This window comes from Brassica oleracea, chromosome C5, assembly GCF_000695525.1.
Source record: "Brassica oleracea var. oleracea cultivar TO1000 chromosome C5, BOL, whole genome shotgun sequence".
Lineage (NCBI taxonomy): Eukaryota > Viridiplantae > Streptophyta > Magnoliopsida > Brassicales > Brassicaceae > Brassica > Brassica oleracea.
In genome coordinates this window covers 46,417,458-46,433,676 of record NC_027752.1, presented here as the reverse complement: position 1 = coordinate 46,433,676, position 16,219 = coordinate 46,417,458, and the positions used below count along the sequence as shown (strand labels likewise).

At 39.1% G+C, this 16,219-nt stretch overlaps 3 protein-coding genes and 1 pseudogene across 3 annotated transcripts; 1 reads left to right on the top strand and 3 right to left on the bottom strand.

Annotated features, from left to right (window-relative positions):
- Positions 1–4,315: 4,315 nt before the first annotated feature.
- LOC106293466 (probable isoprenylcysteine alpha-carbonyl methylesterase ICMEL2) lies at positions 4,316–6,868 on the bottom strand. The gene is made up of 11 exons (XM_013729144.1): positions 6,540–6,868; positions 6,201–6,277; positions 6,009–6,078; positions 5,860–5,943; positions 5,613–5,687; positions 5,424–5,525; positions 5,210–5,347; positions 5,060–5,125; positions 4,834–4,977; positions 4,655–4,745; positions 4,316–4,573 (listed from the first exon to the last, which is right to left on the bottom strand). The coding sequence occupies exons 1-11, from the start codon at positions 6,767–6,769 to the stop codon at positions 4,412–4,414; spliced, it is 1,239 nt and encodes a 412-aa protein (XP_013584598.1). The 5' UTR covers positions 6,770–6,868; the 3' UTR covers positions 4,316–4,411.
- Positions 6,869–7,583: 715 nt separating this feature from the next.
- LOC106292754 lies at positions 7,584–10,266 on the bottom strand. The gene is made up of 9 exons (XM_013728407.1): positions 10,015–10,266; positions 9,723–9,831; positions 9,524–9,624; positions 8,965–9,090; positions 8,758–8,878; positions 8,583–8,667; positions 8,357–8,470; positions 8,203–8,242; positions 7,584–7,977 (listed from the first exon to the last, which is right to left on the bottom strand). Exons 1-9 carry the CDS (start codon positions 10,189–10,191, stop codon positions 7,825–7,827), a joined length of 1,026 nt encoding a protein of 341 aa, XP_013583861.1. The 5' UTR covers positions 10,192–10,266; the 3' UTR covers positions 7,584–7,824.
- A 166-nt stretch (positions 10,267–10,432) lies between these two features.
- LOC106343184 (ATP-dependent zinc metalloprotease FtsH) lies at positions 10,433–12,786 on the bottom strand. Its single transcript, XM_013782330.1, has 3 exons — positions 11,307–12,786; positions 10,856–11,156; positions 10,433–10,771 (listed from the first exon to the last, which is right to left on the bottom strand). Exons 1-3 carry the CDS (start codon positions 12,561–12,563, stop codon positions 10,572–10,574), a joined length of 1,758 nt encoding a protein of 585 aa, XP_013637784.1. The 5' UTR covers positions 12,564–12,786; the 3' UTR covers positions 10,433–10,571.
- A 991-nt stretch (positions 12,787–13,777) lies between these two features.
- LOC106294165 lies at positions 13,778–15,172 on the top strand (annotated as a pseudogene).
- The last annotated feature ends 1,047 nt before the right edge of the window (positions 15,173–16,219 follow it).

Below are 16,219 nucleotides of genomic sequence, written 5' to 3'. Positions count from 1 at the left end.
TTAATAATTCACTAGACAACTCAAAAAAATTTGATTGTGATATTCAAAGAATTTTGTGTTTAATATACCAAAACACCATTAACATCTACTAGTTCAACTTCTTCGACCTTTGTTCTCTGTTTTTTTTTTAACTCCAAAATTTCTTAATCAATAAGATTGTTGATAAATTTCTTCATATCTGAAACAGGATCTAACAGAATTTGACGTGCGACCTCTTCTTAATTTGACGTGATGAAGGCGGATTCACTCTAATTCTATGCGGGGGACTCTCTAATGAATCTATTCTTGTCGTGTTTCTATAAATCCTTGTTTAGTAGAGACAATAATAAGGTCTTGTGAGCAGTATGTGTTTTGGATGCTCATATTGTCCAACTTTTATGTTTTTTTTCTTTTCAATGGGTTTGTATTATTATTACATCAACACTCCTCTATTTCAACAACTGATTTGTCTTTTCAGTGCCAGTCATCGTTTATATCCATAAACCTACAAAACTTGAGATGTTCCACTTTGCCACCACCCCCCCAACCAGACACTTCATATCAATTGTTTATACAACACAAGAACAAGACGAACCACACAATTGCTTCAGGTTCGACATTACAAGTGGCTCTGTGATGTTACGACATGCGGAGTATTACAAGCGTTGAAACAATGGCTAGGTCAAGCTTTCTGTAACATGAAACACTTTCACAAACCTTAAGAGGTTCCTATATAAAGCGCCAATGAGAGTGTATTTACTGAAGTTAGCTACTTTGGGACGGGCCAAGAGGTCGTTGGAAAATCTGTATCTCTTCAACCTTACAGCTTGAGGGAGGGCAAGCTGGAAGCTGGGTCGGTCTTTGGGGCGGGGGAAATTTGATAGGTACCCAAAGCTGGAGTGAAAAGCTTATGTGCTGCAGAAGAATGCTGAGCTGGCATTAAACACTCGTCCTGAGATGAAGAAGAGGATATAGGCAGTTATGCTGTGGAGAAGAAGCAAATAAAATAATTGAGTAATTCATGCTAGATGGATGTCTGTTAATAGAAGAGACAACATGAGTCCTTCGAGAAGAGACCCTCACTTTTGCCACGGGTTATGAATAAAACCTGAAAAGACACCGAGTGGACCTTGCGGCTCTAAAATGGCAACTCCAGAACTTTCTGAAAATAGATGAATATGAGGATTTGGGCATACCTGGACCTTCGAGAAAACAGATGAATAACTCAAGAACTGACCGTTAACCTTTCGATCCCTCCCGTCAGAATGTAGTCCTATATGTCCTTTGTCCGTAGCCACCGGGTTTACTCCGATCAGCCACCATTTGATCACCAAAATGGCTTCACCTCCAGGCTGGTCGCAAACGAAGACTGCAGGAATACCTCTCGCGAGAACAAACACACCTTTGAGAAAATAACTCGAAATGACAATCCGTTTCTTGGAGATGATAGATAAAAGAGTTAACTACTTACTGACAAATTTACATACTGAAAGCTTCTGTTTTGGTCGACCGTTTCGCCGTTACGCTGAGACTGGTCGGAACTGTCTCTGCATCGCAACAGCTTAAGTTTATTCTTGGCCAAGAAGCGACGTCAATAAATTTTGCTGTACAACTCCAATATCGATTCTGTTTGCTGATACAGATTCATGGAAACGAGATCTATTCTAAGAGCCATGGTTCAAAGGCTAAAGTCGCCTGAATCGATCTAGGAACCTCCCGCAAAGCCACTCCTCAACCATGGATCCAATATAGCTCATCTCTTCTCCTCGGCTTAAGAAATGGCGAAATCTCTGGCGCACGAAAGTATCTCCAGTGCTATGAGACACACACCTTGCAAATCAATGGTGGTTAGTGATGATGAGATGGGTGGCTCCGGTTCGCACGTCTTCTCCTCTCGGCTTTGCTCACAACAACACACATGAGATGGAATGGTGATGGATTTGGAGACTCGTCTCCTTACTTACGGAACTGGCATTTGTTTGATTGCTAGACAACATGAGCGGAAGAGGGGTGTGGGAAGAGATGGTTCATCGATGGTGGTTTCTCACAAGTGAACATGACGGCTCCATGAAGAATGAGAGGCACGATTCATTATATACTTAGGTTAATGAACGTACAGAGCCAGCTTAAAATAATTGTGAGATTTTAATTAGCAAAATAAAATAAAATAAACCACACCGGTTTATGTGATCTGGGTCGTTACAATAAAATGCATGAAAATCATTTTGGGGTTCAGGCAATGTTGTGTAATGGAGAGATAAACTTGAAATTGTTAAGTCATTACTGGACAAATCTCCAAAAACAAAAAAAAAAAAAAAAATCTCTCTGGACTCTCCAGAAAAAGGAAAAAGAAAAACAACAACCGGCGAGGAGTAGTCGGAACTCTGGTGGGGTAGCAATGATGAAGGTGAATGAGAGAAGGATGATATTGTTTGTTTTGATCAATTACTCTCGAGGCTAAAATGTCTCTTATATATAGTGAGTTAAATGGTCTAAACAAATGACCAGAATTGACAATTGATAACTAAACCAGTTTATCAAACCGAAATAGACTTAAACCGAAAAGAGTAGTAGAATTCCTGCGACACAACACGGCAACACAATAGCTGCCGGCGAACCTTGTGCAAGCTCAGAGAGATTACTTTGGTGCTCATACTTAAGAGAGGACTGATGTTGAAGGCTCTTTCCACACCGAGTGGTTCAAGATCGCAAGACAATCCAAATCCAACATGTGATGATGATGTTTCACTCTCTGTTTCTCTCCTTCAATACTCCCTCCGTTTTTTAATATAAGTCGTTTTAGAATTATGCACATAGATTAAGAAATCATTAATTTTTTATATTTTCTAAACAAAAACATCATTAATTATTTACCTAACCACAAATCAACCAATAATAAAATAGAAGGTATATTTTCATTGGTCATATAACATTAAGTGTTAATAAATTTTACATAAAAAACCGAAAACGTCATATAATTTGAAACATAAAAAATTCTCTAAGACGACTTATATAAAAAAACGGAGGGAGTAATATTTTTCACACTGAATGTGTTGTTTCCTCGATGTGTGAACTACCGTGGCTTACGTTATGATTTGTAAGTTTTTAATTATTTTGGTTCAAATTGTTACTTTTCTTTTAATTGGGTCGTTTCTTTAAATACTGTGGTCTATTTATCAAAAGGCCATCTATTTTTGTCAACATATACGTAATACCATTCGCGGGAAACAGTAAAGCATATTGGGCTATTACGAAAAAAGCCCACTGGGCTGGAGAGTGGTTTTCATATTTCAGCATTTCGTTTCCGCTCGATCGTTGACAAATTCGAATTTTCAAATTCCCGGATCCACTATCCGTATCGGCCGAATCGTTCGCGGCAACGAAATCGCCGTTAAAGACGCCGGAGTCTCCACGAAACACCTCCGAATCGTCTCCGATTCCAAGAACTGGATAGTCCACGACCTCGGATCTTCCAACGGCACCATACTAAACTCGAAAACTCTGGACTCAGATACTCCCGTTACTCTCCGCCACGGAGACGTGATCAAGCTAGGTGAGTGTAGTGAACTTTGAGACTGATGTTCAGGTGGAGGAGGAGGAGCATAAGCTTCCCCCGAGGCCGAGGAGGAATAACAGGCGCCTTCCTGATCCGGAAGAACGAAAAGAAAGTGGCGGTTATGAAGGAGGAGGAGGAGGAGGAAGCTGTTGCGGTGGAGAAGAAGGGAACCTCTAGGGCTTAGAGAGGTAAGAATAACACTGAGGATGTGCATAATTTGGGTTTGGTTGAATTCAACCAAGATGGAGATTGAGGATACTCCAAAGGTAGTGGAGATCTCAGCGGTGAAGAGAGGTACAAGGAGCAGGCAGATTGGGAATGTAAAGAGTGGGGATACTGTTTTAGAGGAGATGAGAAGACAATCAAGGAGCAAGATGGAAGCGATTGGTGGAGATTCTTTTCTGGAGTTGGAGATGGTACTGAACCAAGCTCGGAAAAGCCGTGCAAAGAAGAAGATGAGACGGAATCTAGAAATGAGGATGTTGAATACATGAAAGTACACTTGCGAAAACAGATGGTGGATGAGACAGATGATGATGATAGAGGATATGAGAAGTAAATCTTTAAGAGTTCGCCACCATATTGCAGAGCAGAAGCAAGCAAAAGAAGAAGGCAGTGTGAATTAATCTGTACATTGTTGAATATATGATCATCTGAGTAGTAAACTTGCTTCAGTTTCGACTCTTTTGGATCCATATTGTTTTGTTGTCCAGAGTTAAAAGATGTAGCTTAGGAAAAGAGAGGCTATAATTCAAATCATATTTACATGTGCAAGTTTTTTTACATATACTTTTAGTCAAATAAATAAACAAATTGAAGAAGAAGAAAAAAGAGAACAAGAAGTTACAACAAACATATCGAACATTAGATTCCTGTTCAGAAAGGGCTGACCTTACCAGCCAGTTTCAGCAAAATCTCCGGCACAAGCCTTCTTCTCGGCGGCGCAACCGCATCTTTACTCAAAGCGTCACTGTCATTGGCGTGTATCACAGCGACTATATGATCAAACAGCTCGTCTTTACCTCCTCTCAAAGGATCCTTTGCAATGCCCAAAAAAGTGATTATCCCATTACTTCGTTATTATGTACATAACATTGAGCTATGTAGTATTTTGCTTACCTGAAGAAATAGATCGGTGTGAGTTTTACCATTGTAGACAATTAGGTCTGTTTTAACTTCAACACCTTGAAGAGCTTCTGCAAAAGTCTTGCTACAAAACGAATAAAAATGTTTTGTCTGTTTTTAAGATGATGATTTAAACTAGCATATTGTCCAGATTTGTAGACGGGTGATCTAACCTTGCTTCACATGGGATGGAGTAATCTTCAGATCCATGAAAGAGCACAATGTGAGTCAATAGAGATGCAGCTTTCCTTACTCTCGGCTCTTTCAATCTGGTGCCAGGAGAGTATTGTTCAAATGACTCTTCTCCTTCCATTATGCTGCAAAGTTGATCAACAAATGAACAACCATAAGTAATGTCTTACTTATAATTTATCCATATGGTGCCTAAGCAGGATATACCTAAGGAAAATAGAACGATACAGGCCTCGGTTATGGAAGTGTTCAACCATATTGAAGAGATTGTACCTGTTCCAAGTTTTTCAAATGGTGAAACAAATCTAAGCTTCATGGTAGTTAAGTAACGTTTAAGTCAAGTAATAATTTACTTACCCGCCAGATAAACCGAAGTAAGCTTTTATCTGAGAAGCACTCCATGTGATACGTTCTCCTCTTGATTCTTTAATGGCTTGTTCAATGAGAGCACAAGAAGAGATATGTGCACCAGCTGATTGTCCCATCAAATATATTCTTAAAAAAAAAGAGACATGGTTTAATCACCAGAGCTTGTGAAATATATGGAGAAGCCAATATAACCAACAAGTACCTATTAGGATCGCCTCCAAATGCAGAGATGTTATTGCAGACAAACGAGATTCCTTGAGAAACATCTCTTACCATATCACTAATTGTTCCCTGAGGGAAGTTTCTGGACCAAAGATGTTTTGGTTACATTTTATATTTGTAGATAAAGTTATATTAAAACGGGTAAGGGATTTTTTTAAATTTGCTTTACCTGTAATCAAGACATGCAACAATGATATCCCTTTCTGCTAGCTGAAGTCCCAAGAGAGAGCCCCAAGCTTTGTACCTAAATGATATGCAAAGTATGAAACTACCAATTCGACTTTTATCTTTAAAAGAAAAAAGATGTAGTAGCTTCAGGGAACCTACTGTTCTATTAAAGTTAACCAAGATAAAAAAATTTATGGATTTTACATACTAAAACGTATTTAAGTAGAGATGATTGAGAGTGGGATTACCCGATAATCCAAGCTCCACCAGTCACGAAAACTACAACAGGCTTGAGGCCGGCACTTGTTGGTGGTGGTATGTACAAATCCAGCCTGCCAAAACAAAAAAAGTGAAGGGAGCAGGCCTAGATTATGCTTGGTTACACAAGCTCAATTACCTATTCCTGGGTTGATCTCCATATACAATACTCCTCCTAACTTGGGGTGAGAAAAAATAATGATATGCAACTGTAGAAGAAGAAAAACAAAACAAACTTGTTTAATTTAGTGTACAATAAACAAACAGCTTCTTAATAATCAATAAGAAGAAATCCTTCGACACTATTTATCAGCAACGAGGATAAGATCACCTTGAAGAAAACCAGGCATAAGGAGGATTGCATAACAAGCAAGAGCAAGTAATCTTGTGATCCACCGATAACCTACCCTGAATCAAAACTTGCAACCATTATAACACAATCTCTCTGTTTCTTACATCTGATATGTCACAAGATTACCATAAAACTAAATAAAAATTCAGGGACTAATTGTAAACTCTTCCACAAATTTTTTTTTTTTTGTTTCCCTGTTGAGCAAGTTACAATCACAAGAGCAAATTAACGATACCCTGCCGCACAAGGTACTCTGAGTCTGAGGACATCTTATGTGTATATCCATGCGAGTGGGGGAGGGAAAATTGAAATACGTACCCGAGATAACCAAGAAGGTCGAAGCTAAGACGAGTTATCAAATACGTTTCCGCCGCTGCATGGCCTATGTCGCGACCGAACGACTGCTGCCTGCAAATTTGAGGCACCGAAGACTTCCCCATTACTCTACGACGAACCTTTCCTTTGTCGGAATCCGCTGGGCCAGTATTCTCCGTTGGAAACACTGGACGGCATCTTTCATGATGGTGAATCTCCGAAGATGATTGCATGTCCGCCGTGAAAAAATATTGGATCTCGTGTTTGGTTTCTCCTCTTCGTTTGTCTCCTCTTCCCTTCTTGGCTTTCCTTTTATTATTGACCAGGTTCTGTTTTTTAAATTACTTCAAACTTTGAAAAAGCTATTTAAGCATGTGCGCTCCCTCGTCACCGAGGAGGAAAGATACAATACGCTGGAGTCTCATCCTAATTGACTATTTTTTTTTTTTTTTTCAATTGACTATTTTCAATTGGAATCTCTACTAATTAATCACTTCCTAGTGAATTGTTTTTGTATTTTTTATAGGTGAGAGATATCATTGTTAATTAGCTATGTATTTGTTAATCTTACTAGCCATACTTTGGAGCTGAAATTAAACAACTTGTGATACAATAATTTCGCAATAATTGCGATGAGAAGAATAATGGATTGAGTTCCAACGCATGGTAACGTAAACGCTATGGGTAATCATTTGTGTTTTGGTGTCTCAACACTTGTAAGTTTTGCATAGTCGTGTATGGACGCCACATGGAACCGCGAGATCCACATCTTAGAACGTGATGGGTAAACTTAGCGGTGGCACGAGCACCAACCATGAAGAATCCAAATCAATGATGGCATCTCTTTTGTTCCCTATTATTGGATTATTTTTTCTCCTCTTCAGATACAATATTTTAGATTTTCCCTTTTACGAACAGAAGACTAATTTACAAACAACCAATCAATTATGAGCACATATACTATATTTTCCAATATCTTTGATTATCCTTAAAATGATATCTAAAAATTTGCTTATACTATAAACCCGATTTTAATAGAGCCATATATGATTTGTAGGAAAATTATAAATCTTAAAATGATCACCTATGCAAAAGGGAATTAAGTCACATATATCTAATTAACAACCAGAAGAGAGTAAAAAATCATTAGCAACAATAATATTTCATAACCCAAAAAGAGAAAAATCTACTTTACGCAGAAAGTTGAAATGAAAAATAAAGCTGAAACCTTTTCTTCTTTTGTTTCAAGGGGTTTCAAAAGTCACCTCTGCATTTTTCTGTTGGTTTTTCACCTGAACCACCATCTCTTGACGGCAGTGACCGGAGTATTCAAGAAGGGAGCGTACCGTTGGATAATCGGATTCACCGTCCTCCCGATTCTGCTCCACGTGCTCTGGTGGTATCCTGCTGTTACTGGTGCTTGATACATCAGCTTCAATAGCTGCCAACAAAAAAAAAAACTCATATACATTAGCTTCAATAGCTGCCAACAAAAACAAAACAAACTCATGGAGAGAATGATGAAAAGGGTAGCTATAAGCTTATGTCCATATGTTCAGTTGATCAAGTTTTAACAATGAATTCTACTTGGAGATGTTGAGCCAATAGAGAGATATGATGACTCAGAACCAAAAGCAAAGCAAGAAAAACATTTGAATAGACGTACCTGCCAGTACATGAATGTCTGTATAATGTTGCGTTGCCATCTGCAGTAAATAAAATGATAGCCTTGGTCAGATGAGTGAAAACGAGTAAATGCAGTTCGGACCAGAGCAGCATATATGAACTCAATTTATTCCAAAGGGTTCCAAGGAATTTACGAGAGCAGAGAGATAATCAGAAGGAAGCCGATAGCTATCTCAGCCTGCGATGAGAGGATGTTAAGAGTAGTTGTGTTTGACTCCACCCACACGCAAGGATCTTCCAAGTACTTTCTGATAATCATTACAAAACAGGACACAGAGCAAGAGGTAAGGATCGGCAAGAATTCACAAATGAAACCGAGTTCTACAATCAAACCTGCTGATCAGCAGGATGCAAATCTACCTGTATATGGTGGAGCGAGCGAAGTTACGCCTCAGGAACTTGGCTAATTGTTCAAGTGCTCGACACAAGATGGGAATCAAAGCAACTGCAACAAATCGAAAAGGAAACTAATCATTAGAATGTATATAGTTTGAAGAAAATCAGCCCCAAAAAAACTCAATCAAGCAACTCTTACACTTGACACAGAGATGTGAAGTGACAAATGTAAGGCAGTAGATGAAATAGATGAAATCTTTTGCTCCCATAATTGATTGAAAATAAACTTGCAGCCCTTGCATATTCCATGCACTTGGCCTCTGCAGATAACAAAATTCGGCTTAGGAAAGGAAATTCGACACTGAATGGATCCTAGAGAGCAGTAAAGGGAGACCACATGGCTTACCCCGTAAAGAGAGTACAAGGAATAAAGAGATGAGCATGCAGTTCCCATGAAAGATAGACGATAAGCCCTATTAGAGAGGTTCTTTGGCACTAGAGGTAACACTGCCAGCACAGCTATAACGAAAACCTGCAAAAGATGAAATAGATTAAGAGACTAGCCGAGGAAGAAACAGTTAAAGTGAAGTATACCAGACAAAACGCATTAGTCTTCATTAGTTCAAATCTGAGTATAACAAGCACATCAAGACATGAGAACAAAAAGACAGAACACCACACAACATCTAATAAAAAGTCCAAGTAAAGGATTCAACAGCAGAAAGTAAAAGTAATCCCAAAACTCAGAGCCCTAATAAGAAGCTAAACCTTTTATAAGAATTAAGTCTAGTAAAATTCTACACTTGTGATTTTTAAGAAGAAGATACACAAAAGTCTGGAGTTCACTGCATAAGGAGTGATGCTGATCAATAAATTACAAAGAGAAAAGCACTCGGGATAAAATATTTTCACTTGCACAGTTGCACCAAGAACAAGAAACTGCAATAGGGAAAACAGAATAGTACCCAAGCATTGACAGAAAACTGAATAGTCTGCTGATCCCAGCGCCCTGAACTTGGACTTGCACCTGCAGTAGCAGATGGCCCCGTTGTTCGGGGAACAGATCCTGATACACAACAGTATAGTCAGTAAACTCAATCTCATATTATTAGCATAAACTGAAAGTTGACTATATCAGAAAAGGAAAAAAAAAAAAAGGTCCACCAGAGTTCCGTGAACGAGCTTGTTCATTTGCATTGGTAGATGCAGATGGTCTTGCAGATTGCGACGAAGAAGATGAACTAGCCATAGGCTCCACAACAAGATCAGGATCCTATTCAGCAAAGAAAATTGAATTATTCAGCAGAAGGAACATCTAAATTTCAAATCAATCAACTACAACACACGTTAAACCCTAAGATTCAAAGTTCACAAAAACTCTTCACACTAATCAAACTCGAACTCACACTACTGAGACTTGAAACGCAAATTCAAGAGTGTAAAAGAGAGTACGGACCACGTAGCGTTGGTAGAATTTGCGCTTGTAGTGCTCGACGACCTCGGGGCGACTAGCCATGTGAGGAGGGATGAGGATATTTGACCAGTAATCCACCCATCGAGCGTCGTTATCGTACTCGTAAGCTGCCGCCGCAATCTTCTTCAATCGCTGTGGATCATCGCCGCCTTCCGCCATCGAATGCGATCGTTATTTCCGCCGGAGAGATTCGATTCGACGACCTTTCTGGGTTTTTGTTTACTCCATTTCTCTTTTTATAGGGGAATCTTCGAAAACGACGACGTCATGTACATGTTTACAATACGTTCTCGAAACGACGACGTGTTAACAGCGTTATGTTAATAGGTTTGTATTTGACTTGTTTAATTTTTTTTTTTTTAAACAATTTAACTTGTTTAATTTTTTTTTCTGTGACAAAAAGAAAAATTTGACTTGTTTAATCAAAAACGCTTTGTAAACACTAAACAGAGATAGGAACGCATACAAAAACGTACATTTCAACAAAATTCAGATACAAAGAGACTTTATCAGTGGATTTGCTCTCTAACCGGTTTGGTTCAGCTGAGAGATTGATAACCTAAGGGTCCTTGTAAACCGTCTTGATCTGGTCCGTTCCTCCCAGCCAAAGAAGGCATCCACGGGAACAACTTGCTGAGCTCATTTCCTAACGTCCTTGCCTTCACTTCCTTATCATTGATCCCATACTTCGCCCTCTCTATAGCTTCCATTATATCTTCCCTTGCCACAGCTTCCCCACCTGAAAAAAACAAACAATCATCTCTTTTTACACATAGGAAGCAGCAAGATTTTGCTATATATTATATGAAACAAAAAGGCTGACCTCTACGAGCAGCGAGCAATGCAGCTTCATTGACAATATTGGCGAGATCAGCACCTACGAATCCGGGAGTCAGAGAAGCAACCAGATCACATATGAGAAACGCGTCTTCTTCTAGAGGAACGTCTCTCAAATGTACGGCCAAGATTTTCCTACGTCCTTCTTGGTCTGGCTCTGCAACCACTACTTTCCTCGAGAATCTTCCTGGCCGACAAAGAGCAGGGTCTAATGCCTCTGGTCGGTTAGTTGCTGCGATTACAATCACTTTTATGTCTGACTCGAATCCATCCATCTCAGTAAGCAACTACGAAAAGGGAAAGAACCATCTCAGCAATTAGCAACTACTTAATTATTATTATTTCGTCAAATTCCCGCAAACACTAGAAAAGTGGGAACAGACGAGGACTTGACCGTATCATCAGCAACTACTTAATTAAAAGGTTTGATTCATTACCTGGTTTAGGGTCTGGTCACGTTCATCGTTGAAACTTCTACCGCGTTTTCCTCCAACTGCATCGAGCTCATCGATGAATATAATGGAAGGTGAGTTCTTCCTGGCTGCACTGAAGAGATCTCTGATCCTCGCAGCGCCTCTTCCGACAAACATTTCAACAAACTCGCTAGCGGAAACAGAGAAGAAGGGAACTCCAGCCTCTCCGGCTACAGCTCGAGCCAACAAGGTTTTACCAGTCCCTGGTGGACCAACTAAAAGCACGCCTCTTGGTAATCTCGCTCCTAGCTTCTTGTAGTTTATACTTCCTTGAAGACATGACACTATCTCCACGAGCTCGTCTTTAGCGGAATCAACGCCCTCCACGTCATCAAATCCAACTGTGGGATTTTTAGACCGTCGTTTTTTAGCAGGGCTGTTAGATGCTGAGAGTTGCCGGTAGAGAAGCCACATAAGAGGAGTTAAAGGAATCCACAGAGTGATGATTGTTATCAGAGCAGTTCTCATTGATTTCAACGCAGATTGAGGAGCTGAGCTATAAGTAATCCCTTTCTCCCTCATCAAACCAAGAAGAAACTTTTCATCGTGATCTACTTTTCTCGTCACGTACTTCCACACAGGAGCCAAAGCTCGAACCTTTGGCCTAACGTCTTTTGTAACAGCTACTTCAGCCGCGGGTTCTTCTAAAGTCTCAGACTTGTCAACATCTTCAACAACCTCAACATTCTCCTCAGCAGTGTTGTAATAGATTCGACGAGAACCTTCTTCGAGCAAAACCTTTGAGACAGAACCGCCTCGAAGATTCGTGACGAAGTCGGAGTAAGGGACAATGGATGGAGAGGGAACAGCTGTTAGCCTCAAGAACAGATAACACAGTCCGAAGATAACCGCCACGCCGGTAGATAAGATCACTCTTTTGATATTCTTTCTCAAAAACAATCTGAAATCTTCCAGTGACGCTCTGAGATCGAATCTGCCAAGTCTCATGCTCAGTAAGCGTAACCTAGGTCGAAGCCTAAGAGAAAACCTTCTTCTTCTCGTTCCTTTACTCGTACCATTTTCACCGTTCACTAGTCGCTTAACCTCGCTATTACAAGAAAACCGACCAAGTCTTTTGCAACAAAACGACAGATTCTTTGTCCGAGCGACACTAAGATTAAGCTCACTAATCCGAGAGTACACTGTTCTTCTGCTGAATCTATCCGGAGGATTAGCTACTTTGAGATGAAACTGATCACTACAGAGAACATTGATAGCCATTGACTCTCGTTCCTGGGAAGCTGAATCATGCGTTGTTCATCGTTATTGGGCGAAACATTCGAAATGAAACCGAAATCTTACTAAACCCACCAAGCGCAAATAGTCTCGTGACCCGATTGAATTGGAGATGGAATTGGAAAAGTTATCGTGTTGAAGCTTGCGGCTGTTTCAATTGAAAGGATAATAGCTCGCAAAAGCTCCAAACAATTGACGGAAAAAAAAAAAAAAAAAACTTACGAGAATTATAGAGTTTGTGAACATTTTTTCTTTTTTAAAAATTCCTTAATTATGACGACTCTGGATGAATGGACTATCCAATAGAAAAGTAAGACGCAATAGCCCATTGGATATGAATGGGCTAAATCTGGGGACATGATTAGCTTGATGGATAGTTTTATCCTACTTCTAGTGAACAAAGGAGGCACTAATTTGTTGCTCAAAAACAAAAAAAGGAGGCACTAATTTTTGTTAATTCTTGATTGGTCGATATCTGAGCATATAAATGCTTATTCATCCCATGTATGTGTTTGGAAAAACTGGTAAGTGGATTATGAGAAGAGGATTGCCAAACCGGTTCAACCATAAGAAAACCGGTTTGGCTATTAACATGTACCCATACGCAGGTATTTGAGTTCTTTACTCATTCTTTATCTTCTTCTTCTTCTTTTTTTTTTTGGTGGAATATATTCTTTTTATATCATATTGGTCAAATTTGTGGGTGGGGGATGGGGGGAGGGAATTCTTATCAGAAACGCTGTGATTCTTTTTAGCAATATCTTGGTAAAGACGGTATATGATGATCCATCCAGCTTTTAGATAGTGAATTGTTTTTGGAGAAAGAAATCTCATTATTAATTTAGAAAGGTAGATCACTATTAAAAAAAGGTTTAATTATGTTTGACTAAAGTAATCGCATAATTACGTTGATTGGTTTTTTTCTTTGTCAGCCATTAAGGGGGTGTATTGAAATGTGGATTTTAAAAGTTTGGGTGGATTTGAAAAAATATTGGAGTTTGAAGAGATTTGGGTTAAATCTCATTTATATGGGTGGGATTTAAAAAAAGGAAAAAATATTTGGATAGGATTTTCTCTAAATTTCAGAGTACTTGAGATCATTTGATCTTAAATTTCACAGTACTTTTCAAAGTCCTATTATTTTAAAACGTGAAGTAATCACTACTTTTTCCAACAAAGTAAGAACGTGAAATTTCAATATTTTGTCTTCTTCCTTCGTTTGTGAGAACGAGAGAAAGGAAACAGAGCGTGTTTCCCAAATCCAACTTAGCTTGCAACAGTTTCCAGATTGCCACCCTGTGGTCATAGCTCCACAAGTTTACTGCTTACATGGGAAGAAGAGTTCAAGAAATGGAACTCAAACATTCCGTTTTATAACATGAGTAATCAAGAGTTGTCAGGGCTAGAGAACCCATCAGCTGTTTCACTTCTAAAGGGAAATAAACAACATAGGAGCAAAAAGGATTATGTCCATATGGTTAAGCTATATTCATGGAGGAACAAGAAAAGCATTCTTGGAATCAGCTACAGTCTCTATGAGAAGCTCGCCTCTGGGGAAACGCAAAAGTTTAGAAAGATATTGCTGGACTTTCCGGGGCTGCTGGTCCTTGACGAAGGCCACACTCCCAGGAACCATAACAGTTGCATATGGAAAGTATTCACTGAAGTGAAAACAGAGAAGCGTATCATCCTCTCAGGGACACCGTTCCAGAACAATTTCAAGGACCTTTCTAACGTCTTGTGCCTGACGAGACCAGCTTATAAAGATAAAATCTCTTCTAGGCTCCATGATCTTACGAGGCTGAGCCAAGAAGGCAAAAACAGGAGGTTGGATGAAGAGATTGGCATCGCGGAGCTTAAGGACATGATCGCTCCTTTTGTCCATGTCCACAAAGGGAACATCCTTTGAGAGAGCCTTCCAGGTCTAAGAGACTGTGTTGTGGTGCTGAACGCTCCTTTTCAACAGGAGAAAATACTTACTAGAATCGACCATTCTCAAAACACGTTTGAGCTTGAGCACAAGCTTGCAGCTGTTTCGGTACACCCGTCTCTGTATCTGCGACGCAATCAGACAGACATGAACGATTAACCATTGGGGCAGTGGTACTGAAAATCCTGGAGAGCCTTACGCTTGACTCAAAGGAAGGTGCGAAAACGAGGTTCTTGATCGACTTCATCCGGTTCAGCGAAACAGTGAAGGAGAAAGTCTTGGTGTTTAGCCAATACATTGACATGCTAGAACTGATCAGGGACCAGCTCAGTGCAGTGTTCGGCTGGACTGAAGGAGAAGAGATTCTCTATATGCATGGTCAACTCCAACAGAAATTCAGGCAGCGTCTGATCAACAACTTCAACTGAAAACACTGTTATTCAACTGGAAGAGACTTGTAATAGAAAACCAAAGGAACAAATCAATCGATGTGTGCCTTAGCTCAACCTCAGATTCTTCAGAGCACAAAAACTTTTTCTCGGATCCAACGAAAAGCTCGAGACGAAATCAAATCGAACAATCAAAGGGCTTCCTTCAGGTTTGAGAGACTCCAAAATCGAATCTTTGGCTTCCAAAATTGTCGACTTGGGAATTGATTCAGGAACAGGAGTGAATCGAAAGTTCAGTACTTTTCTGGGAAGCTTCGTCTATGATCTCTCGCTTCCTTGTTCTCTCTGTTCTCATAGGTCATCTTTTTCAAAGTGGCCAATTTTTTATTTGATTTTGGGTATTTTCAAATAACAGGTACAATGGTGGGATTTGTGTAACGATATTTTTGACTGAAAATAATTAAAAAGTTAGTTTCAAATCCATTTCATAAATTTTTCTTTTCAAAATTGTTTATCATTGAATAACAGTAGATTTGATTTACTTTTTGTAAATTGTTAATTGAATAACAGTGGATTACAAGTGATTTTAAACTATTTTAGATAAATGTCATATTCAATAACACAGGATTTGAAGAAAAAAATAGAAATCATAAGTTGAATAACAGAAGATTTTAAAGAAAAACCAAAACACTTTAAAATCTTCAATTCAATACACTCCCTGAGATTCATTAAGAGCCCACTAAAGAGAGGTACAAAGCATTTTCAGAATTGGGTTTACTTTTTGACTAGAATAATTACATAAAAAGTCAAATGTTAACTGGATTTACTTTTTAGTAGTACAAAATTGCATTAATGTTGTGCTTTTGTTGACAAATGGGGTCATGAGTCATGAGTGAGTCACGGGAGGGCTCGCTTTGTCATTTAGCGGTGTAGGTAAGAAGAGAGAGTAGGGATCTCTGACGACAAAATTAATAGAAGTTGATTCTCTCAGCCCGAGACAGACAGCTCACCTCGAGTTATCCGCCCAAACGATACACGTATCTTCTTTACTCGGCCGAAAGATAATTGTCCAAAAATATAGTGCATGTTCAAAAAGAATGTTAAAAGGAATTAAATAATTTTCCTAGTGGTAGCAGGAAAACCAATTAAAAACAAATAAATATTCACGCACTTACCGTTACCATTTTCCACATATTAAAGAGTTAGTAATTTTTAGTAAATCGTTGAAATAAAATAAAAACGGACGGTTCAAGAAGAGGTTAACGCATTTTTAACGCGAAAACCTTTCTTAATAAATTATAAGGGTAAAACCGTAAATCACG